Source organism: Amblyomma americanum, chromosome 4 (genome assembly GCF_052857255.1).
Source record: "Amblyomma americanum isolate KBUSLIRL-KWMA chromosome 4, ASM5285725v1, whole genome shotgun sequence".
NCBI classification, from domain to species: domain Eukaryota; kingdom Metazoa; phylum Arthropoda; class Arachnida; order Ixodida; family Ixodidae; genus Amblyomma; species Amblyomma americanum.
The window spans coordinates 96,873,019-96,900,152 of NC_135500.1; the positions used below are offsets into that span (position 1 = coordinate 96,873,019).

At 48.1% G+C, this 27,134-nt stretch overlaps 1 protein-coding gene across 1 annotated transcript; it reads right to left on the minus strand.

Annotated features, from left to right (window-relative positions):
• Positions 1-4,953: 4,953 nt before the first annotated feature.
• On the minus strand, positions 4,954-26,959 carry LOC144129690 (uncharacterized). Its single transcript, XM_077663790.1, has 15 exons — positions 26,762-26,959; positions 26,008-26,132; positions 24,662-24,811; positions 22,771-23,259; positions 21,711-22,481; positions 20,256-20,655; positions 18,941-18,986; positions 18,343-18,462; positions 16,171-16,287; positions 12,498-12,578; positions 11,605-11,685; positions 11,230-11,407; positions 9,061-9,228; positions 7,269-7,403; positions 4,954-5,112 (listed from the first exon to the last, which is right to left on the minus strand). The coding sequence occupies exons 1-15, from the start codon at positions 26,817-26,819 to the stop codon at positions 4,954-4,956; spliced, it is 3,078 nt and encodes a 1,025-aa protein (XP_077519916.1). The 5' UTR covers positions 26,820-26,959.
• Positions 26,960-27,134: the final 175 nt, after the last annotated feature.

The window sequence follows — 27,134 nt, forward strand, 5'->3', positions numbered from 1 at the left end:
AGAACCTATCTCCAGCATTGGTGTGCACTTTCGTCATGTGCCAGGTGCACTGCAAATTGTCGCTCCATCGAATTAGTGGACCGCTAGTCACCAGGGCGTCTTACGACACGTGGCTGGTATCGACGTTTATGAGCTGTTTTATGCGCGCCGACAATGTGCTTTCGACACTGCATGACGACAATAACACCCACACAGGCGCTACTTCAACTGAACTTTATTCTGATCGCGTGTTACATGCCTGCACTCGCAATCAGGAGAACGGTACGGAAAAACAAAAACCACACGTTGCGCTGACCAAACGCGCCCTTCGTCATACAACATCGACTCCCAAGATATTCAAGTCTTTGTTATATGCTATGGACCGCTCATGCAATCATGGGCATAACGATGAATCTCTCTTTAATTCAGTAATCTCACATGTGAGATATTCTCCTGTGCGAATACAAAGTTCTGCAACGACCAAATTCTCGCCTACACCCTTTGCTGCCAGAACGGCAATACAATGAGATGAGATGGATCCTTCAGTGCATTGGCGTTCCTTGCGACCATGTTCTCCCTGCTGCTCATTATAGCGTCGGCCATTTTGGCCGATGTAGCATTTCAAGCATGTCACGGCTAGGCACCCGGTATACTACAGACAACACTTTCTTTGCATTCGACAAATTTCTTCTGATGTTTTGTAGTGCATCCTGCATTCTCACTGCTTGAGTTTTCTGGTGCCAGCAATAGAGAGAACTCTCTGCTGCATGGCAGCATATGGAATAATAAGGTATTGTAATGGTATGGTATGGTGTGGTACAGTACGGTACGGTGTGGTACGCTACGGTATGGTATGGTACGGTGTGGTACGCTACGGTATGGTATGATACGGTATGGTACGGTATGGTATGGTGTGGTGTGGTACGCTACGGTATGGTATGGTATGGAACGATACGGTGTGGCACGGTACGGTATGGTATGGTGTGGTACGGTACACTACGGTATGGTATGGTATAGTACGGTATGGTGTGGTACGGTGTGGTACGCTACGGTATGGTTTGGTTTGGTATGGTACAGTGTGGTACGCTACGGTATGGTACGGTATGGTGTGGTACGGTGTGGTACGCTATGGTATGGTATGGTACGGTACAGTGTGGTACGCTACGGTATGGTATGGTACGGTACGGTGTGGTGTGGTACGGTACGGTGTGGTGTGGTATGGTATGGTATAGTATGGTATGGTACATAGGGTTTCACGTCATGAAGCTGCGCAAGGTCTCTGAGAGGCACCAAAGTATAGGGCTCCGGATTAATTTCCACCATATTGGTATTGATGTCGCACAGCATACGTGCGCTCTTTTTTTTATTCAGCCCACATCGAAATGCGACCGCTGCGACCGCGGGAAACTCGCTAAAGGACACGTTGATGTTTGTCCCTTCACACATGTCCCATACCCGCGAGGACGACGCTCGAGGGATGCTGTTCTCCGTCCGTCTTACTGTCACGTGCCAACGCAAGGGGCACGTCTTATTTTTCTGCAGGCCTTGTCCCAATCAACACATGGCCGTACATCCCACACACTGATCTACAAAATGGGACAAACTGCAGCTCTTGATACTTGCTACGAACTGTTGTACTTGGAATGACAAACTACTGCTAATGATCCCATTTAAATTCACCTCTGAGCAGTGATTGTGGGGACGCAGCAATTCCCCAAAGGACTAGTCTCTGTAGAATTATTAGTCCTTAATTTCTCTGGTGTCTTATAGTATTCCATTAAAGTAATTTAGAATAGTAGTTTGTGAGTTGTTTATATATCTTAGCAAGCAGGTTTGATTCAAATTCCACATGTGCCTCTGAAGCGTAAAACATTGAAGGCCATAAGAATGAAATGAATTTCGAATGGAACTGTCCTCTCTCTCCCTCTCCATAGAGAACATATAGAGAAGCTATATCACCGTACACGCATGAAATCAGAGACAGAAGAAAAAAAACTCTTCCTGCTTGAATTATGACGGTTAGTCACGTGTGCTCACGCGATGTTTTTTTTTTAACAAACAGCGTGGCTCGTAACTACACAGGCAAATATTCATTTTTTAAACGCAGGCTAAGTGCCTGATAAGAGCTGCGCTGTCATGGTCCTACGAGAGTTCCCCTACATTGGGAAACCACCTATTGCCATAATCCAGCGATAATAATTGGTTTTTGGGGGAAAGGAAATGGCGCAGTATCTGTCTCATGTATCGTTGAACACTTGAACCACACCGTAAGGGAAGGGATAAAGGAGGGAGAAAAAGAAGAAAGGAAAAAAGAGGTGCGTAGTGGAGGATTCCGGAGTAATTTCGACCACCTGGGGATCTTTAACGTGCACTGACATCGCACAGCACACGGGCGCCTTAGCGTTTTTCCTCCATAAATACGCAGCCGCCGCGATGTCTCCGAAGCCGTGGTTTGCGTGATCTCATATGGGCGGTATTTTTCTTTCAGCGATTTACTTGCCGCGTGTATTACAGCGATGCCTATATGCGCACTCCTCAGAGATTCACTCGCGAGCCGCCGCGGTGGCTGAGTGGTTATGGCGCTCAACTGTTAGCCCGAAAAACGCGGGCTCGATCCCGACCGCGGCGGGCGAAATTCTAGAGGTGATGCTAGTGCATGTTAAAGAACCCCACGTGGTCGATATTTCCGGAGCCCTTCACTACGGCGTCCCTCATAGCCTGAGTCGCTTTGGGATGTTAAACACCCATAAACCACACCAAACCAGATTCACTCGCCTCTACACTATCATGCGCGTGCGTAGTTACCGCTTCCGCAACAATTTGCATTTTAAAGTATTGTTTCAGCTCTTCCACGTGAACGGGTCCACTGATTATGCCAGACCTCGGCTCAGCAAACTCAAAGGGTACCATCCATTCGTGCGTAAGACCGGCCCCAAATGCCGCGCTTGCGTTGTTGAATGCGTGATTGCGCTTAAAACCGTGGCTCCCACCTGAAAGTCCACGTCCCTGTGCGCGTAGCCATAGCTAGCATTCTCACCTGCCCTAGACTTCTCGCGGCTGCGGTTCGCCTCCTTAATCACATTCGCCAAACGTTCGCGCAATCGCTGGGTGTAGTCATCTTCGGTGACTACGAGGTTGCCATCCGACCCCATGATCAGAATCATGTCTGTCGGCGTGTTCATTTCTCTTCCAAACATGAGAAAGTCCTGCGTGAAACCTATCGAGCGATTTTCACTTCCGTGCAGAGCAAAGGAAATAACGTCGAGATTAACATTCAGACATTATGCGCTCTCGCATGTGAGTCTATCCTTAGAGCACCAGCTAAGTGATGTCAGAAATACGGGTGTTATGCAGGAAAACTGTGTGCGCATGACAGCGATGTTCGATGCGCAGTGTCGGAGGCCTTAGAACTCCACGCGCTGTCACATTCAGAGCACTAGAAAGCTCTGAACAGGTCGCGGAACTTTGCTGCACTCCCCACTGTGCTACGCCGTTCTTGATCAGCCGTTTCGAGAGCACCCAACGCAGCGACAGCAGACCGATGTGGTCGTGGTCCTGCGTGCTTCGTCAGAGGCGCACGGACAAATCTGGAAAGCGGGCTTGGAGTGCCGTCCACTCTAAACAAAAAGAAGTAAAAAAGGGAGTAAGCTGTCCACTAGCGCACTCCTTTTTTATAAAAGGAGATCCGCTATAGGACAGCTTAGTCCCCTTTTTTACTCCCATATAGGCATATTCGTGTTTAGTGTGTCGGGGTGCACCATAACGCTTAGCAAGAAAGCCGTTGTGTATTGGCATAACGGCCCAGAATATAAGAAACAGTTTGTTACGTACTGCGAGAAAACCAGCAAATATAATCTTAGCCCACTTGGTGTCATGTGCCTTTACCTGCGCGATTTGCCGCAGAAAACGGAACTTCGATCGATAGCCACATTTATTGCTACGGCTCTGGTGTTTTACTCTTAATGTCGGGTTTACATTTTAGTTATGAAAATGACGCAGCCGCCTCTGAGATGTACAAAGGTGTACAGTGTATAAGTTTGCTCGGAACGTCCAGATGCGAGCGGCTATCACGAATGAATCGTAATTCCACGAAGGCTCTCTTCTTGAGAATAAAATTTAGGCCTCTGAATTGATCATCACGTTGCTTGCACGAGCGCTTTGGCGAGTGACTTGCAGCAGTGCCCAAAGGAAAACACAACTGTAACCTCAAGAAAAGCTAGTGATTCGCCCCTGAGAAAAAGTCAACAGCTTCGGTAGTGAGATAAGAAAAAGCAGCCAGGAGCCATCACAGAGGCCGGTGCAGATAGCAGCACCAACTTGGCGTGACTACATGAATTATCTTGGCGCAGCAGATTGCGAGGCTGTTGCTTCATGCGTAACACTGACAATACGCAACACGACATCTTACATAGCAAATAAAAATCTGTCGAGACACTGCATTAAAGGAGTGCTCCAAAAAGTACATGCCGGTAGCATGTGCTATGCACTCCACCATCTTGTGATCGTTGGGTGCAAGACAGTCCTGTGCACTAGCTGTTAGCCGTCCATAAAATGCACACCAAATAACAGTCAGCAAAAGCTTCAGAATAACAGCGCAGAAGGTCTGCAATCGTCGCACTCTTCGTACCTGCGCATGGCATATTTCCCAATTTACAAACGCGAAGAGAGCGCCGAAAAGCACTAGCATCCAAGCGCAGATGTGATAATCAGACATTGTAGGACAACAAAACAGTCTGTAGCAGCAGCTACGCACTAAGAGAATATGTTATGCACTATAGCAACGCGGCTTTGAAACGACTGCGAACATTCGGTAACAGAAACCAAACTTGCACTTATTGATACATTATCTTTCGCCTAACTGAGTTCACCGAAGTTCACATCTTCAAACGTGAAAGCGGTAAGCTGAAGCTATCAAGAAATGAGGTAAAAAAAATATGAAGGAAATATACAATGCAGGTAACACCCAAGGGGGGGTCAAAGTCCTGCGCTGTCCATGTCTGTGGTATTGTGTAAGGTTCCCATTGCCGGTTGCTTTGGCAGCTGCTCTCCTTGGAAGACGACGAGGCCGATGGTGTTCATGGAGAGGAATATGGCCGTCACGGCGACGCACTTGATGAAGACGCCGTACGCCACCTGGCGAACAAGGCGCAAGGCAGAGTCAGGTTTAGTAAAGGTAGTGGTTGTCATTACGCTATATGGCAAATGAAAACAGTGCCTTGCTCTCATCTTCGGGGGAACGAAGTATTAGCTGGAGCACTAACTGTTACACTGGCTGAGGCCCAGGGACTGAAGCTATCCGCCTTGCTTTTTCTTAGGACAATAGTTGTGGACGGGATCTTCTCCTAGTTTCGAGCCTTGGGGACGCTGTGCTGTGCGTAACTGAAAATTCGCTAAACAAAACACGTTGTGGGGATAGTTGGTTATGCATTTTTTTTACTTTAAATGTAATCCAGCGCTACACTTTTACTACGAGGACACGGAAAGAACTTGATAGTGCCCGTCCTCCCCAAGTTCTTTTCCAAGTTTTCCAAGTTCTTTTACTTGTCAAGTAAAAAATAAAATGTGCAACTGAAAACGCGCCCAAATTCTTAGCCGCTCGCGAGTTAAATCGCCGGAATAACGCCTCAGTCTAACACCCATCGCATAGGCAGAGGGACGAGAGCGCAGAAAACGGATATTGACGGATAACTTCCAGCTGCGCTTGACACTATACCGCCACCGTCAAACACTCTTATGAATGCTGATTGAAGGGGGTGAGTGCGACCGCCAGCAGAAGTGGCAGGCATCGTGTGATAAATCCTCGAAAGGTCTCGAGTGTGCTCTCATTTCTGAGTGACAGTATCTCGGACCGTGACGAATTATATCTATAAAATCTCTAGAATAATCAGCGCAACATGAAAGCGTGTCCCTTACCGACTTTAAACGTGTGCAGGCAGTCATCCGAGCGCTCTAAAGCACGAGAAAACGATTATTCGGACATCTTATTTTCCGCTCACCCCATTGATTACACATTCTCGATTAAGGCGTGGGGCCGCAACGAATGCGTTTGAAAAAGAAATATGGGTGAAAAATAAAACTGAGATTTGGGCGAGTTGGTAAGCATTCATGGTGGGTGAACAGCGCAACAAAAGCGGGACAAAGGCAAGACAAGCGCTGACTAGCAACTGAGTTTAATGAAGAACGAAAATTGGTAATATATAGTGAACGTAAACAATAAAATGTAAAAAAAACGACAAAAGAGGGTAAACAACCTATGTCGTGTGCAAGTCCAGATAATGAATTTCCTTGTCACTTACGTCACAGAAGGATTGCTGATGCACTTTTCTCCTAGATTATGAATGTGATATGCTTCTATGATTTCTCGGGTCACCTTGTTCTTATGGTAGAACAGCACTGCTGTCTTCTTGTACAGTGGTTCGCATTTGCATTTTTTGCAGCGAAACTGTCCCAGGAGCCGGCCCATCTTTTTCTGGTTTTCTCTTATTTTATGTTATCTTATGTTATGTTTTTTTACATCTTATTGTTTACGTTCACTATATATTACCGCTTTTCGTTCTTCAATAAACTCAGTTGCTAGTCAGCGCTTGCCTTGCCTTTGTCCCGCCTTTGTTGCGCTGTTCACCCACCATGAAAAATAAAAGCTTACAACATTTACCATTGTGGCTCAAATCTCGAAATTCAGAGATAGTCAGCGCTTACAGTGTGAATTAAAAAAAAAAAAACTTTTCATTTTTCACCTCTTTCTTAATCCCTTCCACCGCGGCGTGCTTGAGGAGTCAATAACCCACAGTGACGCTTCACAACCTCGCCTTTTCTTTACGTATAACTTAATCTGAATCCGCCGCCGCAGTGGCTCAGCGGTTATGGTGCTCGGCTGCTGACCTGAAAGACTAGGGTTTCGATCCTGGCTACGGCTGTCCCATTTCGATTGAGGCGAAACGCTAGAGACCAGTGTGCTGTGCGATGTCAGTGCACGTTAAAGAACTCCAGGAGGTCGAAAGTTTCCGGCGTCCTTCACAGCTTGAGTAACTTTGTAACCTTAAGCCCCGTAAACCGTGAATCTGAATCTGAGCTAATTGTAACCCCTAACGCAGACACGCATAGTCTGTGGCTTGGGCAGAAAGAGAGGAAACTTGTGCCTCAATCTCTGCTATAAGCAGCGTATGACGCCAAACCATACTCTTTCCGTGAATCGAACACACAAAATTGTCGCAGTGAAAAAGAAGCGCAACGGTTGCCACCTGGGAAAAGAAAGCACTTCTCTCGTGCTGTCCTCGGCGCATACTCACCATCTGGGCACTATTGGCATGGGCGTACTCTCGCATGACGATCAGTGGCAGGGACACAGGCAGTATGACGTTGATGGACGCTGCGAGGCTGACCGGCACCACGTAGAACGACACCGGGGTCTCTGTCACCACGGCCTGCGTAATTCGAACGCGCCAAAAGCTTCTTTCGTTCCGGGGGCACAAATATTGCTTGCACTCACTTATTCCTGCGTGCCTAGTATTGCGGTTGCAGTGTAAAATGAGAATGTTTGTTCTGTGCCACACATTTAACAAGTAGCCGAAAAATAACGAAGGGAAAGGACGAAAGTTGCTAGGGAGAAGTTGGAACCTACAGCTGTCCATATTTCGACCCGAGACTGTACAGCAAAGCACACACTATAGTGCATATTTTAAGCATAGAAAGAAGGAAACGCGTAAACAGCAGTGAATCCCAGAAAATTGGTAACATTTGATGTTAAAAACAGCATTTCACGGTAAAATTCGACATTTCGCTTTTAAGCTTCTTCAACAATGACAAGGTGTTTTGCTGGGTTCGCAAAACTTGCTTTCTCAAAAATGCTACGCGGACAACGTATGACTGTCGCCGGGTCTGACACTGTCGCCTTTGAACGCGGGCTCCAACGCCTATATGGTTCTCCCTTTAATCATTCCTATGGCAATTTCACACATTTCGTATGTTTTTACCTCACTTGTTCCAGAACATAGAACTCCAGAACATATAATTTTTTTTCTTTAGTTCGTTGTATGAAATACAAAATTGAAGACGTCCAGGCTAAATGTGTTAAAAAAAAACACCTGAAGAGAGCCTCATAAAGCATCATAAAGCAAAGAAAATGAAAGAAGCATGCGCGATGCTTCACCGGACATATCATGAAGTCATCATTTGCAGCACATAAGGCCTAACACACAGCACAGTGTATGGCAATGGAGCGTTGATAGGCGAGCAACGACGACAGTGAAGACACAGATGGGAAAAGAGATCGAATAGGACGAAGAGATGCCAGATTAAAGTGACAACTAGTTGCCATAGCCCAAGCTGCGCAGGTAATCGGCCCAGTATTGGAATAGCATGGTTTCACTCTCCTCCTTCGTAGGACCGGCCTTTGCCAATACATTTTAAATATTGGGCCCATTAGATGTGCTCCTAACGTTCCAAAAAGTGGCCGCATATTCGGTTTGATCTCCTTTACAATATCTGCAAGAGATGCCGTTGTGTCAGTGGTAGTGTAGAAAAGACCATTTTAACACATCTATTCGCATGAGGAACACAAGCCGCAAGGGAGCGACTGCACTGCCGACAGCTACCCAAGCAGCACAGATAATCGGCCAAATGGATGGTTTTACTCTGGTCGTTTACAGGACCGGTCTTTGCCAATAAATTCCCAATATTTACATGTCCTCTCGCAGCACGGTACAATATAACAAGAAAACAGAGGGAGCCATTGTCATCTGCAAGCGAAGTACTCTTGCCGAGCTTCCGTCACGTGTGCGGCCATCCACTCCAGGAGCGCTCACACACTTATTCGCATTGTTCTTTTCTCTCGCGTAACATAAAGCATGGGTGACGAAGACAATTGCATGGCAAGGACTATTCGTACAAGCGACAGCATTGACCGCTGCCCGGTCCTCCTCGTGAAAGTGGGAGTCGTTCTGTGAAGCCAGCCGTTGAGCCGTTAGCCGCAGTGCGTTAGCGCGGATTATGCTGCAGCCTCAGTGCCGCGGAGTTTAGTTACACGGCATAAACGCTGCATTTCGACGAGCACAAAACAGAGTGGAGCAGTGGTAGGCTTACCACACGAACCGCTGTGGTCGCCATGGATCGAGCGACGGATTCGCCGACAAGCAGCTCTGAGAGGACAGCCGCCACGCTGACCAGGATGAACTGGCTGGACTTGGTGGACCGCTGCGCCCAGAACTGGTCGTCCAGCTTGGCCAGGCCATGCTCCACTAGTCGGTAGTCCTACTCCGCCAGTACGCGCGCCGAGTGCAAGTTCGAGGAGATTGCATTTATTGGTGCCACGTATCTTAGAAAGTACTACCTTAGAAGGTATACCTACGTGGTTCACTCACTGAAGAATTTATTTTTAGGCCACCAACTCACACTTGCACGGGCTCCCGATCCCTAACAGTAAGTGTTTCATGCTCAGATATCTGTGTGCTAGTGAGGTGAAATACGAGGGCAACTTATTAATTTCGTATTATGGGTAGAAATAATTTATAACAGGCGTACACGATAGGTATCATACCGAGCGCACGTCTCTAGTTTTAGCGGAACTTGTGTTTTATATAGTACGACCCAACATCGCTAGGGCATCAAAACAAAAATGGCACAATCCATCCGGAAAGTTGAAACACATGCAGTGATAAGGTTTCTGTATTTGAAGGGACGCGATGCCAAGAAGATTCATGCCGTGGGCCTGTGGCGGTGTACCGTAACAATTCCCCAGCTTATGACACTGGCTTCAATGCCGTCATACACGCCTGGACGACGAAGAATGGAGTGGCCGAGCGACGCTGGATGGTGAACCTCGAATTGCAGCGCAAGTGGAGGGTGGAGGCTCTAGTGCTCGCTGGCAGGCGGATAACTGTTGAAATTTCGGAGGCTCAGTGCACAACACCGTTCACAACAACAACAGCACATGACGAAGGTAGCCGCGCGCTCACGAAATGTGTCCGTGTTCTCGATGACAATGCACCGGATCACTCAAAACCGGTGACGGTGATAAACGAGGCCTCCTTAGCCTATGAAATTTTACCCCATCCCTGTATTCTCCTGACCTCGCACCAAGTGACTTCTTCCTATTCGATCGCATGAAAAGCTGACTGCGTGGGAAAAATTTCTGGAACGATGAGCAGGTGATAACTTAAGTGGAGCTCTTGCTGAATTCTCAAAATGAGGAATTTTTGCAGGGATGCTCTGCGGCAGCTCGTCCATCGCTGGCAGAGGAGCGAGGTCATGGGAAGAGATTATGTAGAAAAATATTGCAGCTCCATGGCGGCGCTGTTAATCACGTGGTTGGTCACGTGGGTTGATCACGTGGTGCGGGGCAGCTGCTGCTGCTGGCGGCGCGGCGCGCAACAGCTACAACAACCAGCTGTGTGCATGCGCCATGTCAAGCGCGACGACGATGAAGAAGGAACGCCCAGCGAAACGGAGCGGCGAAAGACTGACTTTGCAGTTCGACTGAGCTAGTTCAGCTCGGTCAGTTGTGGCTATCGCGTCACTCCTGCTTTAACCAGATCCACGTCCATTATAAACAGGGGTTGGAAACTTCCTATATATGTACAATTTTCCAGCTAATCAAGATGTCAGCGCCAATTAGTTTCATAGTGGCCGGAGGAAAGCCAATTAGAGCGTCATATCGTTGTCATGGCAACGGTATCCGCCACAGAAAACTTCACCCCCGAGAGGGATTCGAACAGCCGCCGGCGAAAACAGAGCAGCTTCGCTTCGCAGTGCCTGAGATAATTGAGATAATTAGGTCATCACCGCTTTTTATTTTACATGGCATTTATTACAGTGATGCAATGTTTTAAGTGCATGTACTATGTGAAAACATAGAGAAAGCATCTCTCTCTGCATGCATGTGCAGGAATTATTCCTATTTAAACAGTTCTCCTCCTGTAACCAGATGCTCTCAAGTGGCTGAAACCGAAACTAACTGGTTTCCTACCCCTGAATTAAACTCTCACACAAGTCACATTAGACTGTCTGTTGATTCATGCCAGTAATACGAACTATTTATGAACACCTCTACGAAGTGCATTTATGAGATGTATTTGCAATGCATATCAACTTTTTTTACTTGGAAAAATGGAGGTAAAATGACTTTTAATGAAAAGTCCTTCACTCTCGGCGAAAGCGGCCTCCTCTTCTGTACAGTCCCGTTGTCAGAGTGGGATCTACCTCTCTACTATACGTCAGCAGTAACCAGGTCTACTTTAGCCAAAAGACACGTACCTCCACTGTCCTCGAGAGAGCCAAGACGGAGCCCAGCATCAGGATGATGCTCCACGGCATGCGCGAGCAGAGGGACTGCCAGTTAAGCATGCGATGCGACCAGCAACGTCGCCGCAGAGACCCGGGCGCGACGCTCAGAACCAGCACAGCGAGGCTTAACAGGGGGACCTCCAGGCGCCTGCGCGCATGCGAACGCGAAGGCATCTAGTTAACGCAGCGGTGCGCTTACCTGGAAAACATGTCAGCTCTGCAGACCTCATGGCATCCACATTTTAATCTTTATACCATACTAGCATCGGCCGCTGGTACCGGTGCCCACCAAGCTATTTCTCGTCTGGGCAGATGTTTGATGCAAGACTCATTGAATGTACCCACCATCCAGGATGCTGTGCGCTGTAAGCACTGGAAGCGACAGGGATCCCCATCAGCCAGTAGAACGCCAGGGCCTCGCGGACACTGCGCATTTCAGTTCGGCTTTCAGTTTTATTGTGTACATGGTAATAAAGAACCAAAGTCGGATACAACTCAAAAACCAAGAGGCAGATCTCCCTGAAAAGAGTCCCTCCAGCCAATAGCGTCAACCTATTTTCCTAACGCTGTGGCTAATTTCATTTAGCCATGGTTGATCCTTTAACAGAAAAGTATACAACAGCTGTATCTTACCGGTACTCATCAATGGGGCGGAAACGTGGAGGCTAACGAGAAGGGTTCAGCTTAAATTAAGGACAATGCAGCGAGCTATGGAAAGAAAATTGATAGGTGTAACGTTAAGAGATAGGAAGCGGGCAGAGTGGGTGAGGAAACAAACACGGGTTAGTGACATCTATAGTCGAAATAGAAAGAATGAAATGGGCTTGGGCAAGGCATGTAATGCGAAGGCAAGATAACCGCTGTTCCTTAAGGGTAACGGAGTGGATTCCAAGAGAAGGCAGGTGTAGTAGGGGGCGGCAGAAAGTTAGGTGGGCGGATGCGATTAAGAAGTTTGGGGGCATACGGTGGCCGCAGCTGGCAAAGGACAGGGTTAACTGGATAGACATGGGAGAGGCCTTTAATTGCCCTGCAGAGGGTTTAGTCAGGCTGGTAAAAAAAAAAGATGATGATGATCCCCTTTCATCTGCCGCCCCCTGCGATGCCACGCTAGCAGGTACGAAGGGATTAACCATAACATCATGAGAATCGGTCGATTCCATTGGCGGGGGAGGGGGGGGGGCTCCTTTGAGGAGCATTTGCTGCTTCGTTCTTGAGTTGTCATAGTATAGTAAACTCACGAGTGCCTCTTCATGTTGCGGTGACGAACCCGGGCGCTCTTGGACATGTCTTCGTGTGTTTGCTCGTCGACATCGTCATCACTGGATATAAAGGAAAGGAGAAGGTTGGTGGCGCACGTAGCAAGTTTGCACATTGATTCTGAATACAGAATATGTGCATAAATTGTCGCGCAAAGCTTGAACAATTAGGCTGTTCTTAAAGGATCAACCAATTGTAAAGCTCGCTCTACGAGGTTTTGTTTTAAATACCAAGCATTGATAGAACCAATTCTTAGAACTGTACTTATAGCCGTGGTTTATCGATTCCCAATTTATTCTTAGGATATGCGGGGTGCTTTTGTGTATTCGATTCCGTTAAAAAGGTCGATCCGGTCAGCGCAATCAATGGTGAATGCTAATTCTTATTTATGCACCTACACTCCACCATGGGCCGCAGTTTTTTTTTCTCCCGATTTTGACGTGGTGCGGCCTTTGCAAGAAAGCAGCAATTGTCGGTTCTATTTCGCAAATATATTTCGGGAAAACTATTTTAATGTACCATCCATCTGGTGCTATAGCTTAAGTTTCGTCGTCGTTATCGCTGTCGAAACTGCTGGGTGCGGCTCCTTACATTCCTCGCAAATGAAGTAATCTTCGTTTATGTTCACTGGATTCCAAACTTCTGGGATTTTAAAAAAATTTTAACGCCGCACGCAATGAATTCAAAATCCACGAGCAGCCGAGCTGAAGTGGTGCTTTTCTGAGCAATCTTGTCGGCGTCACTTCGAGGTTGGCAGTTGCCATTCACTCCTATAGCACAGGCGTCTGGATTCTGTTTCAATCGGCACACAGCCGCACAGCGAATGGATGCTAGAAGATGCATGCAGCGGGCAACCATCGTCCTATCGCAGCTCCCCGCGGAGTGTGCCAGGCGAGCAAATGTAAGCCTATGCGAAACACCGTTGCTCTTTGAAGATTTTTTTTTTGTCCCCAAATCATCGGCTTCCAAGTTTAGGAGAGCGGCCCATATTAGACCGTGGCCTTTAGTCGAGTGTATACGGTATACACTAGGTATTTCAGGGAAGACTATGTAATACTCAAAAATAGGTTTTTTGATTAACAATAATTTTTTTTCAGCACAGTATTACCAGTGTTGGTAGAGATAGATAAGAAACCCGGTGAATCGTCTTTAGTAAGCTGGTTAACTAATTTTTAATAATTAACTTTTAACCAGAAAAATTAGACGCCGGGTTGCAATTACAGGTTTGTAGCCGGGCGTTAGTAATAGGCATATCAGTTTTTAGAATTTTGAAAACGCGATTACCCTTGGCGCTGTGGTCCGACAAAATTAGGATTTTTTGACCAGTTACGTGTCTGGAAAGGTAGTTTTGCCTGCATGCTTTTCGAAAGCGGATGTATTTTGGCACGATGTTTTCAGATTTTGTCGCGCCACAGCGCCGAGGATACTCGCATTTTCAAAATTTTCTAAAAACTCTAAAAAAAATCCTAAAAACAAATCTCAGTAGTAATTGCGGCCAGTTGCCTAGCTGTGATGGTTTAAAAGATAATTATCAGAAGTTCGTTAACCAGCTTTTTACTTAAGATAATGAACCGGCTTTCCAGTGTCCACGAACACTGGTAGTACTATACCGCAAAAGTCATATTTTTATCCCTAAAAGCTTATTTTTGAAAATTACTTTGTCTTCCCTGAAACATCTGGTATAATCGCCGAGGCCTCAAGAATGCATGTGCTGGCGACTAGCATTATGCAATTTTCTGTATGACCGACTCGATAAGGCACTTAGGTAAACAGCGCAAGCAGTGCAACGAGTAGTACAACGGTAAACGGCCATGATATTTTTTCATCATTTGACAAGGGTCTACAAACGGATTGCATTTTTTTAGATTTCAAGAAAGCGTTTGATTTGGTACCTCATGATTTGCTACTGTGTAAATTATCTTTGATCAAGATTCCAACTTCCCTTCTAAACTGGCTTCAATGTTACCTGCAGGGACGCAAACAACGTGTATTGATTAATGGGTCCCAGTCTGATTATGTTCCTGTATCTTCAGGGGTACCGCAATGGTGTTTGAAGTGGCAGATGTTTCTGAACCCAATAAAATGTCAGTTTATTTCTTTCACGCGCAGGCATCATCCTTTCTTGGCTGAATACAAACTAGATTCTACCCGACTTTCTAGAGTTACTCACTATAAATACCTCGGCGTTTGCTTTTCGTCTAATCTCACCTGGAATGAGCACGTCGAGCACGTTTCTGCTAACGCTTATGGCATGCTAAATTTTCTAAGAAGAAATTTTAAAATGGCACCAGTAAAAGTTAAAGAGCTTCTATATTCCACCTATATTCGGCCAATATTGGAGTATGCTTGTGTTGTTTGGCACCCGCCTATTTTAAATTTAACAGACATGCTTGAGCGTATTCAGAACTTTGCCGCTCGGTTTGTCTCAAGTAATTATGATTTTAACAGCAGTGTTACTAACATTAAACTAAAGCTGGGATGGGAGCTGTAACGGAAACGCCGTACCAACTCCCGGTTAGAAATGCTGTACAGAATCTTTCACCAAAAAATAAAAATAGATAAAGAAAATTATTTGCTTCCACCGCATTTCAGGTCAAACAGACTTGACCATGGGTGGAAGATTAGAGAAATTAAATGCAAAACTAACACTTATCAAAACGCATTTTTCCCATCTAGCATTCATGACTGGAATCGCCTGCCCCATGAAATTGTTGAGTGCCGTTCCGAGTCTATGTTCCGCGCGTTACTGTCGGATGTATGAGTGCGCAGTTGGCTTTCTTTTGGCTTTCTTAATCACGCGGTCTTCGTTCTTGTTGGTCCAGCATCATTTGGTCAGTTGGCTTTTTTTTCGTCATGTCTTTTTGTTGTTTCATATTTCATTCATTTTGTACTTGCTGTGTCATGCCTTGTTGTATTGCTTTTTTTTTCTTCCTCTTTTTTTTCTGGCCTGTTCTTCTGTTATGTATCCTCATCCCCCCTGCAATAATGCCTTCGGGCGCTGCAGGTATTTCCAATAAATAAATAAATACTATATAGTATAGGGTGGGGTACCATAAGAACGCGAAGCTTGCTCGATCTGGGACTGCCTGTGGTGCGGACCCAGGATTTTCTTCGATTATGGTGATGTAACGAATTAATCTCCGATAACTCAAAGCGTTAACTAAATTTCTCCTGGTGTTCGAAATGCCTATGCCTCTTATGCGTGCGACCATTGGAAGGCTAAAATGCTAAGCCCTTCCGAAGACTGGGATATACCAAACTGACAGCAGCCAGATTTCTTTTACCTAATCCTACGGTTCTCACTGGCTACAGAAAGATGTTGACATGTTACCACAATGACAGGTGCCGGCTGGGAGGCGAGTCACTGTCCCGCATGCAACACAGTGCGCAAGACTATTTCGTTCCAAAGTAGGCGACTCACAGTGTGCATTGCCATACAACACTTTTGCCACACTTTCCCACATATGCGATGCCACAGCTTTTAATAACGGTTCAGTACATCGACATGCTGCCTGTTTTACCTCGGAGTAGTAGTCCATAGGTATCACGTATAACTGTACCCAATAAATTGCGAGGTAGTTGCCCATGTACATACGGTACTATGAGGGGCCGTAGTTCTGCCGGACTCAGGATGAAACTGAAGCAGGCGCTCACCAGCTGACGAGGCTGGCGCAGTAGATAGAAGTCCAACACACGATGCAGCAGACCAGAGCCACGGGCAAGGAAACCAAGAACCAGCTCCACCAGTTCACCGGGCAGTCTTTGTCACGGCTGTGGACGTGGATAAAGTATGCGGCTCCCCAGTTGATCCTTACGAGTTTATCTCACCTACGCTTTACATATATGGACTCGGTATGCATAGCCGACCGCGCTTTTAAGACATACTTTTTTTTAATGTGGCTGGTGGTACCTGCTCTTCCCAACGTCCTCTTTCGACTGCCTACACCTGTTCCTTCGCAACTTGGTTCATCGATCCACCCCATGGTTGAGGCAGCAACCGCGGCCTTTACTCTCATTATATGCGACTTCGCCTAGCCAAATCTAACCTAAGGCATGCATGCAAAATGCATGCATGAACGCCGCGTTCATTCATATTGTAGTGCCGTCTGTATTTCGCTTGCAGGGATACTTCGTCTCTTCGCGCTTAACTACGCTCATTTCAGTCCATTCCTCTCACTCTAACGATTCGCTGATGTATGGGGGCCGCGTCTTTCGGTGCGAAAGCACTACTTCACTAGCAGTCCTGAAAGAGGCGATATTTGTCAGAAGCCTCTCAGATACCTGCAGAAATTAAATAAATATTGCCACGACTGAGTTTCGAACGCGCGGAGGCACAAACAGATCTGCTTCGCTGGCCACTGCGCGAGAGCACTATGCTACCGCCGCAGCCGATAACGTTTCGTGTTAAACTGCCACACTTTCGTGCTGTGCATTACACGTCGTCGTATTGATAAACTTCCATACATGCGCAGAAAGCGCTATTTGCCTCCTAGCCTGCAAAATGCACAGGTGGACGTGAAGCCTGTGAGACAGTAGCGAAAGCAAAGGAAACGCGCATAACTGACTCCCTGGGGCAGTGGACCCGATTCGCACTTTGAGCTGTATGTGGCGGTAGTGACAGAAATGTGTGCTGCATGCGTTGTCACAATCACAGCACTGGAGCTAAACACGTTGGCGTTGACAACATTCTTGCGCAAACGCGGCATTTAACAATAGCCCGCTGGCATTCTCGTCGCACGTTACAAATATGCGCACCATTGCGAATTACTATACAAATCAAAATACTGTCTTATGCAGTACAGAAGTTGCAGGAGAATGGTACAGGCTTCGATGATTTTAAGTAAACTAAAGGCGCAGTCAGTGGACATGTTAATCACGTTTTCAGGTACGTGGCGGTGTTGTACAGATTAAAAAAGCGTGGTTGGGAGAGGTGTGATGGGTGGCTTCCTGACCCGGGTCTGGGATCTAGGAGCTCTCACCAATGTGGCGAGGGCTCCTTGTCACCGGGTGTATCTGTTGCTAAACCGTGATCTTTTCAGATGGCGCGGTTGTTGCGACAAGCGTCCTTTCTTTAAATATTTCCTCACACATCTCTTTCAACTCTCGTATCTGTCTCCACGTGGCAGCGATTGTGGCTCAGCTTGAGCCAGTGGAGAGCCCTGTGCTCTTTCCTTTTCATTCTTCTTTCAGTCACAACAACGACGACAACAACAAAAAGCGTGCTTTCGCAGACTATTCAGTGCTTAGCAATGCTAACCCGCCGGCAAAAAATATTTCTCACCGCCGCTTGAGAACTTCAGTGGTTCAGAGAAGCACTATGACCAGACTCACCTAAAATTTGTGGCTTGTGCCATGAAACGGGCAGTTGCTATTCCCTTTTTAGTATTTTCATTTTTTAATGTTATGACTAGAAATAACGCATAAACAGTCTCTCTTTAGACTGCATGGTTGGGCACATATTTCCTGCTGCTTTTATTATTATTTTTTTGCAGCTCCGATTCCCTGCAGGATTTCTCGTGTGGTGAGACACCGACAGAATTATTTTGTTCGCACTATTTCTTCTGCGCTGCTGGCATCAAGTGTGATTTTCTTGTTTACAGGCCGCACAGTGCTTGTACGCAGTCGCCGCGGAGGCATGCAGTGTGTCTTCCTGTCGCGCTACTAAAGCTCTGCCAGATTTATGCAATGCTTACAACCGATCTTATTCCACTTAGTCGACAACCACCACCAACCAGCAGTGGAGCTAGAATTTTACCCTTTTGAGCTCTTCCAAAATATTCTCTCTCGCTTTCGCATCCATGTAAAGCAAGTGGTATAGTCCATTACCAGCCAAGGGTGACGAGGACCGTGTTGCGCGCGGGCACGGTGCTCAAGCTGGCGACGTTCCCGAATATGGCCGTGTAGGCGGCACCGGCAATGAACGCCGGGCGCGCTGCCATCGTGAGGCTGCAAAGATTGGACGGGACCCGTTAACGCGTGGCAAGCCACAGATGACGAAAATAAACCCAACATAACAAGGTTGACTAGAGGGCATGAAAGCTGGTTATGTGAACGTACTCGAAATTCACGACCAAATTATAGCGCGAACGAGGGCATCAAAGAAGAGACCTGGCCAGGACTAACGCCCTCTCCACGTCTTTTCTTAGCGACCGTCATTCAAGCACAAAACAGCCGCCGCGGTGGCTGAGTGGTTATGGCGCTCGGCTGCCGGCCCGAAAGACGCGGGTTCGATCCCGGCCGCGGCGGTCGAATTTCGATGGAGGCGAAATTCTAGAGGCCCGTGCACTGTGCGATGTGAGTGCACGTTAAAAAAACCCAGGTGGTGGAAATTTCTGGAGCCCTTCACTACGGCGTCTCTCATAGCCTGAGTTGCTTTGGGACGCTAAACCCATATAAACCAACCAATCAAGCACAAAATACTTACGCTCGTACGCGCAGAGATGATGTCTGTGGTTCAGCTCCGGTGAAGCCTGCAACAATTAGGATATTGCACGTTAACGAATCGATGACACGCGCCTGCATGGTTTACATCCTAAGAAAATAAATGACTTCTAAAAATTCATTTTCAGGGTGCAAACATGGATCCTATAGTTCAACAAACCCGCCACGGTGGCTGAGAGCCTTTGGCATTCGGCTGCTGGTCCCAACGTCGCGGGTTCCATCCCGGCCGCGGCGACCGTATCCGCGGCGACCGCAAAATACTAAAAAGCGCGTGTTCTGTGCGACGTAAGCGCACTTTAAAAACGGAGAGAGTACAGAAGCTGTTCTGATTCGGCCGGACTGCCTGCAGTTGAGGTACAAAATGTTGAAAACGCAACGCCACTTGCTGTGTTTGCGCATATGTTTCGCTGTTCGAAACAGAACTTCTCACGCAAGATACATGCCATCTTACGCAGAAACAAAACCACAGCGTAAAAAAAAAATACGTTCAATGAACATGGATGAAGACGGGGAAGTGGTGCAGCTATCTATAGAGCTGCAACATCATGTAACAACTGAAATCTGGAAATACCGGTGTCACTTCATACTGGCTGACTGAAATGGAATAGAATAGTTCGCATGATCCATTAGCCAGAAGGGCGGTCTTTTACTGTTTGCAATTCTGCTGTCGCATTCGTATTTCATTTTTTTTCAGACAGCAATTGTCCTATGAGAAAAATGAAAGGAGTTGGTTGCGCCAGTCTAGCACACACTGCCGTAATCTGGCACGTTAGAAAGCATCAGGGCAGGTATTGCACACGAGGCTCGAGAAAAGTAGCGATCAAGCCCAGCTTTCTCAGGCAAAAATTTTGAAAATTGAAAAGTTATAAGACATAGTTATGGAAATATAGAGGGTAATGGTCCGTTATTCTGAGATGTAGCAAAATCTTTCTTTTAAATTGTTTCCATCGCTCGCATCGAACAGTTAAGACTGTCATAAAAAATCAACGGGGAACGCTTTAGGCGATAGCAAAAACGTCAATTGAAAACAATTTCAAGACTGCCGTCGGGTGATCTGCGGATATATTGATTGTTGTGATGAAATCTTACATTATATGAAGAAATTGTGCTCATAAACGATTTACCGCTCAAAAATTCTTTTGTCCAGAATTGCTGGTTATGAAAAAGGTGAGTAACAGCTCGCACAAGCTCGAAACCCCTTTGCACAAGCAACTTGGGCTTGCCCACAAAAGACCGCCGTGCAGTCAAGTTTCCTCGGCTAGACGAGTTCAGCCCAGAGGCTACCTTCGGGAGCTCACCGCGGTGAGTGGTCCTAGAATCCAGATTGAACTCTTCATTCTCGAACTGCGGAAACGGAAACCAGCTGCGCACGCTGCCGCTGCGGCTGCCGGTGCTGGGCTGAAGGGACGGGTTGCGTCTCTTGAGGACGCTGCGCACCTCCGGCCTTTGTTCCGGTTCCTGCTCTGTGCTGGCTTCCGGCTTTTCCTCCGCCCTCGGATCGGACTTTAGGGCAGATTTTGGCACCGGCACAGGGTCGATCTTTGCCTGTGAATTTGGATGGGGCACACCCTTCTGCTTCGCCTTTCCCGGGCGTCGTGCTTCGAGCTTTGTGTCTTCCTTTGAAGCTCCCGACCGACCAACAAGTGGCATGAGCTGATACGCATCACTTGTCGAGTTCGACTGGAACTGTTGGGACGTCTGAAATAAATGACACCTAACGTTTACGCACATTCATCAGCACCATCATCAACAATCTAACTACGCCTACTACAGGACAAAGGCCTCTCCCATTAGGAAATTTGCCCGGATAAGGTGGCGGCAGCTGCGACCACCTTATCCGGGCAACCCACCCGACTTTCTGTCACTCCCTGCTGCCCTGGCCTTCCTTAGAATCCAGTCCGTTGCCCTGAATACCCATCGGTTACCTTATCTGAATCTAAGTTACGCACAGACATGCATATACTATCATCGGTCAAGTTGGTGTGATTCTTCACTGCAATCAAGCGCCTGGTACGCCAGAAGCATTAGGCCCTCTTGGTCCTGCTGAACACATGCGAACTAAAATTACCGTGATCCTTTCTTGCACGCTAAACTCGCTTTCCGTCCCACGCGAGCACTCACTTTCAGATCCCTGATTAAATCATTATATGTGGCATGTTTAAGACAGCGTACGTCACATTACACCCACATATTCCTCGTGTTTAGGCCCATGTAGGAAGTAATCTTAATATTTAACATTTCATTTCGCTTTACATTCTTTTTTTTCAGCCGTGAATGATGGCGAAAGCAAACGGAGATAAGGAAGCTAATGACCAACCATAGGCACGGCCGGTCTGGCCACGGCGCCGCTGCTAGCTACACAACTGCCGCAGCATACAGTCGGACAGAGCATTATCCGCCTGTTTATCGGCCAACCACTGGACAGCTTACCTTCGGAGACGGAATAAGAGTCAATAAAGCTCGTTAGGCATGATAAACATGTCGCCGTGCTGCATCATAAGTCGGCGCTGGTCCACCTGTGCGGCATGGCTCTGGGGCACATTTTGCAACTGAATAGCATTACGGACGTTTTTCTGCCACGACCAGCATGTCGTCGTGCCGCCCATTCTACTTCATTGGGAGCAGCGACCACTGGCACAGGGCCAAATGAAATTAAAATGAAATTAAACGTTTCAAAATGCGATCCCTATTACAGTTTTGAGTAGGCCCAGTTGGCAGGCGCATTTTTGCTCCAACTGCATGCAGTCCGATACCTCAGCGTGGTCTTCGCACATTCTCGCCGAAGAGTCGACCTCGCCGTCGGTGCTTCGCCTGGAGCTGGCTCGCGCCCGAGACTTCCTCGAAGAACTGGTGCGCGATGCGCTGCTTGAGCGCTTGGCCGACAGCGGCGATGTCGCCGTCACAGCTGCGCTGTAACGTCTCGGCACTCGCGAAGCCAACGCAGCGGGAGAAGAATCCGCCGCCGCGCTATGGCTGGCCTCCGGGCTGGTCATCGACATGGACGGAGGCGCAGTGACTGCAGCGGGCGTGGACGAAGACGTGACGGCCGAAGATGGCGCTGTCTGCATCGCCGAGATGAGCTGGCTCGCCTCTGGGCTGGTCATGGAAAGCGACGGAAGCGCAGTGACCACAGCAGGCGTAGACGCAGTGGCAATGGCGGAAGACAGGGCTGAGCGCATCGTCGAGACTGGCGTCTCGTCGTGGACATCGGGTTGCTCCGGAGTCCCTTGCGCGGATGTCGTCAGGAAGTATCCCATCGGGAAGGTGCCCCTTCGGTCCTCTGTACCCGCGATGGCTTGAGCTGGCGACTCCAATGGCGATGGATGTGGACATGGGGGTGTCGATGTAGGCGTTCGACGCGACGGAGGTGGCGCTGCCGGAGGCACGTTCCGCTTCAGGATGGAAGATGGCGGCTTGGGCTCCGCGCTGAACGACCGGATGCGCCTCATGGGTAAGTGGCACGGCCGGTCCTCTCCGCCCGGAGATCTGCCGAGACCGGCGAACGATGTCTTTCGAGGTGCTCTCTGCGCCTGCGGAAAAGACTTTTGAACTCAGGCCCGCACCACTCTTTCTTAGTTTATCGAAGTGAGTGTATAAATACAAGCAGAATTCAGCAAGTCCGACTGCGCGTAGAGCTACAGTGTGAGCAACGAAAAACCCACCGAGGTCGGCATCTCTTTACGAGCGTGCTGTCTCTTAAGTACCGAATTAAGTTTTAATAATTGCGAGTGCGAAATATTTCACTATGCGTTCACATGCAGCGTCTTTCTACGCACATCCAGCACTTGTGGTATGTAAAGCTGCGCTACTTACCCTAAGCTGTCCTCGTGGTGCACCCTGTCCTTCGAACGTGGAAAAGGAAGGTTGCCTCCTATGCGGCCTGGCGACCAAACTGCTGCCGGACGCTTCACTGGCCAGCGTGCCAGAGTCGCTGACGGACACGCTCCGGACCCTCCTAGCGAAAGTGCTCACGCTGCTCTTTCGACCGTAGCGTGGTCGCTGCCCTCCGTCGAAGTAGTTCGAGCTTGTCTGTAAGCGCACTCCGTTCCTCTGGTCGGTGCCCAGGATCTCGTTGCTGACAGTGGTGACGAAGCGGTCGATGAACACGGTGCTGAAGATTACGACCAGCGTGCTGGGCAGGATTAAGCTGAGTCCGAGCACGATCGAATGCATGCCGACGAAGAGCGGCTGCATTCGCAGGGCGTACTGCTTCAGCGCGTACAGGCACAGGCGGAAGAAAATGGTCGTCTCGTCGCCGATGATGGCAAGGGCGAACAGCAGGGAAGCCGACAGGACGCAGGGCTGCGCAGATATTTTCGGAAGAAAATTTACTTGCTTCGTTTGGTTCCGCTGGGCGGTCGTCGCACACATCAAACAACTGTACAGGGTGTAGGGTTTCGCTACATTGGCCACGAACTCGCCGTGGTCGCACCGCTCCGCGTGACCAACCGCGTGACGAACCACGTGACAACAACTAGCCAGACAACCAGACTAACCTTTACTTGCAATCAAGATTAACCAAGGCTAACGAAGCTATGCTTTAGCTTTCGCTACGTATATCCTGGAATAGCCGAGCTAAGCCACTGCCAATTTTTTAAGATAAAATCATAACAGACGTGATCATGGCGACGGCACCGGTGGATGGCGTAAGGCGTGTGAGATAAGTCGATTCCTGTGGTACTTAAAACTTTAGCTGGTTGGTTGCAATTAGTGAATTGTTGTGGGCCACCAGGGCATCCGGTATCATACATTATATGCGGAGATATGCAATTGCCCTTGACGCTATGGGGCGATGATTTCGGCTCGGAGTTTTGGATACACGCACACTGGCTGACGTTGCTTGGAGTGGACGCGTCTTACTCCTTTCCCTCCTGAACTCTGGTTCGAGCAACAGGTTGTGATGTACCGCTCGAACAGGAAGTAGTAAGCGCGGCAAAGTGCGCTTTTCGGCCGCCGCGCGCCAGTCCAATGTGAGAACATTTCAGTTATTTACTGGAGTAATCAACTTATCCCACATATTTTATGACACCCGTCAATGCTGCCGCTGCGGTCGCGAAAGAGTTATAATTTGAACAAAAAAACCTTATTTTTGAACTCCCGGTACATGCCGCGCAATCGCTCGCACATTTAGGTGATCCGCGGTTCGAGCCTGCATCAGTCGCGACAAACTTTCGTTTCTGGAAAGCACTCACAGCGGTCGTGAATCGTAAATTGTAAATTAAAGCGTCTGACGTTCGTAAGCCACACCTGGGATTTGAGGTGCACCGTAGTAGACGGGCTTTACATTAAATTAAACCGCCTGGGGTTATTTAATGTGCGCTGACATCGCACAGCACGTGACCGTGTTTGTAGTCCGCTTTCATCGAAACACAGCCGCCCGAGCCGGGATCGAACCTGCGTCTTTGGGAGGGCTTACATGAGGCTGGGCTCTGTATGTTCTGTGGCATATCCGGCGTAATGAAGCGTTTGTGCGCTGCGCAACCACTAGGTCTCACAAGGTGCTGCTTTATTTTTCACCGCACTGACTCCGCGCAGCTTCGAGCAATGTGAAAAGTTGATAGGTTTCGTTTCTTAAGCCTTTTAAGCTTCCTTTAAAAGTAATATCGTCGGACACCTATTGTGCCTATAAACGGGCCAGAAATTAGAAGCGAAATCACAGTGTGGCCTCTTTTAGCAATGGCCCGTTTGCTGCACTCATACTGACGCCCAAGAAATCTGCGGCCAGCTGGTCCACGCTGCAGACTTCGGCCAGCGGCAGGATGACGAAGGGCAGCATGGCAGCCACGGGCGACGGCAACAGGCGACCCATGAGACCCGCCACTGTCAGGAGGACGCAGTAGATGCAGGCACCCTCCTGCACGTCACCAAATACCCGCTCATCTTGCCGGAATCTGCTCGACTTCCCAATGCTGCTCGGGCGTGGGAACTGTTCGCGAGGGTGTAGTAAATAAACGCTAGAACATTTCATACAGTATACATTTTCCAGGCCTCCGTTTTGCACTCCAAAGAATAAGTGATGCATGTTCTCTTTTAGCATTTTCAAGAGCGGCGAATGGATAAGAGCCAGCGGAAAAGGTAATAACTAAGCTTTTCCAGAGATGACAAGATAGTATGTGACTTACTACAGATAAATCGCGGCTTTTGAAGCGACAGTAAGAAATATAATAATAATATAATTGGTTTTTGTGGAAAGGAAATGACGCAGTATCTGTCTCATATATCGTTGGACACCTGAACCGTGCCGTAAGGGAAGGGATAAGGAGGGAGTGAAAGAAGAAGGGAAGAAAGGTGCCGTAGTGGAGGGCTCTGGAATAATTGCGGCCCCCTGGGGATCTTTAACGTGCCCTGACATCGCACAGCACACGGGCGCCTTTGCGTTTCGACTCCATCGAAACGCGGCCGTCGCGGCCGAGTTCGAACCCGGGAACAACGGCTTAGCAGACGAGCGCCTTTACCACTGAGCCACAGCGGCGGGTGAAGCGACCGTGGATGCTTTTGCTTTTGAATTTTCGTCATGATTTTTTTTCCTTCACTCCTCTTTCAAGACTCTCACATTTAGACTGCTGAAGAAAATGGTGAATGTCAGCTCATCGCCGGTCATCGCGCAGTTCACCTCTCTTTTCTCTTGTACATCCTAAACTACAAGCTTCAGTTACACAATCTCGATTTCTATAAACCTCACATACCCAGCAATACTGGACAAAAGCATTTTCGAGCAGGAAACCGTTTATGAACGTTAATTTTTTTTCATATAAAAATACATCCGCAGATCACCCGACGGCAGTCTTGTATTTTGTTTTCTATTCACATTTTTGCTATCGTCAAAAGCGTCCTCCATTGCTTGTCCATGGCAGTCTTAAGTGTACGATGTGATTGATGGAAACACTTCAAAAGAAAGAGTTTGCTACATATCAGAATAATGTACCATTACCTTCACTATTTCCATAACCGTGTCTGATAATTTTTCAACTTTCAAAATTTTTGTCCGAAAACCTGGACATCATATACACAAACTTAACGACACCACCTTTCCCCACCCCGGCCCCCTACCTTGTTTCCGAAGAGGAAAGGCAGCAGGTAGGCCGGCATGAGGAACTCGATGCACTCTTGGAAGCTTCGCTCCTTTCGCTGCATCTCCGCTTCCTGGGTCGTCGAGCTCTTCTTGGTCGCGTCGCCTGTGCACAGACAAAGCCCAGAGGGCCAACGAGAGGTCTTCCTGTCCAGATCGCTCAACAGCTTCGGCCGCCTCTGTCTCGGTAAAAGTGTATCCCGCTTACATCGCTGCCATGTAGCTTCCGCAGTTGATATTCGGCGTTTGAAATTAGTAAGATGGCCGAAGATAATCTGAGGAAAAGAAGAGCATTCCGGACTCTCCGCCTTTTCAGGAGACAGCTGTAGCAATGATATGCGTACATTGGTTGCGCATGGGGAACTTGGCCCAGCCTCGCCTGTACAGTTTGGTCGCCTTCCTAATGGCCATTCTCCTTGCCGTACTGGCCAGAGCAATGGGAAACAGTAAATGAATAAATTTCCAAGATACTAAAGCGAGGAAGCCACAATGCAGTCGCGGACTCTGAGACCTCCTCCTTGAGCAATCTACAATCCACTTAAAAAAGGCTTTTAACTATACTATGCCCTGAACCAGGAAATTCCCCCTGAGAGAGTTATCGCTGCCAAAAAGCGTGGAGAATAGATTTCTCTGTGCTCTGTTTCCAAGTTAGTGGTCTAGAAGTGCCCTGGTTCACAGTGTAAAGACACGTACTGGAACGGATCGTACATCCACGCCACGACTACGCCGCCGTACCTGGAATGTACCGCTCACTGCTTGGCGGAAGTGTCGGCGGTTGGCCCCCAGAGGCCATGTCTCCGTCTGGGCCTCCTGCTGTGGACAGCACGGGTAAAGCGCCGGGAAGTCTTGTGGAAAAGGAGCTCCGCGGAAGGGCTGTTCAGTGCACAGCTTCGCTGTTCCGAAGACCACACGGCGAAAGGCGCGCGATCTCCTTGTCTTCTACTTCTCTGCCTGCCTGTGTCTGCAACCACGCGACACGTGCAAGGGGACATTCAGGCTTTCTTTACCGCGCTGTAGGCCATGGGTGATATATGACCCATGCTTTGAACAAGGCGTGCGCCATCATGTTTTCATCTATAACGCCATTTCTTTGGTTTCAGTTTTTTTT

Bases quoted from the DNA above. Each gene is read 5' to 3' on its own strand.
- LOC144129690 (XM_077663790.1), bottom strand. From the start codon at position 26,819: ATGGCCTCTGGGGGCCAACCGCCGACACTTCCGCCAAGCAGTGAGCGG. The intron at 23,260-24,661 runs GTCAGTATGAGT...ATATCTGCGCAG, and splicing joins TGGCCGCAGATTTCTTGGGC to CCCTGCGTCCTGTCGGCTTC. The intron at 5,113-7,268 runs GTGAGTATGCGC...CTTGTTCGCCAG, and splicing joins ATGCCAATAGTGCCCAGATG to GTGGCGTACGGCGTCTTCAT.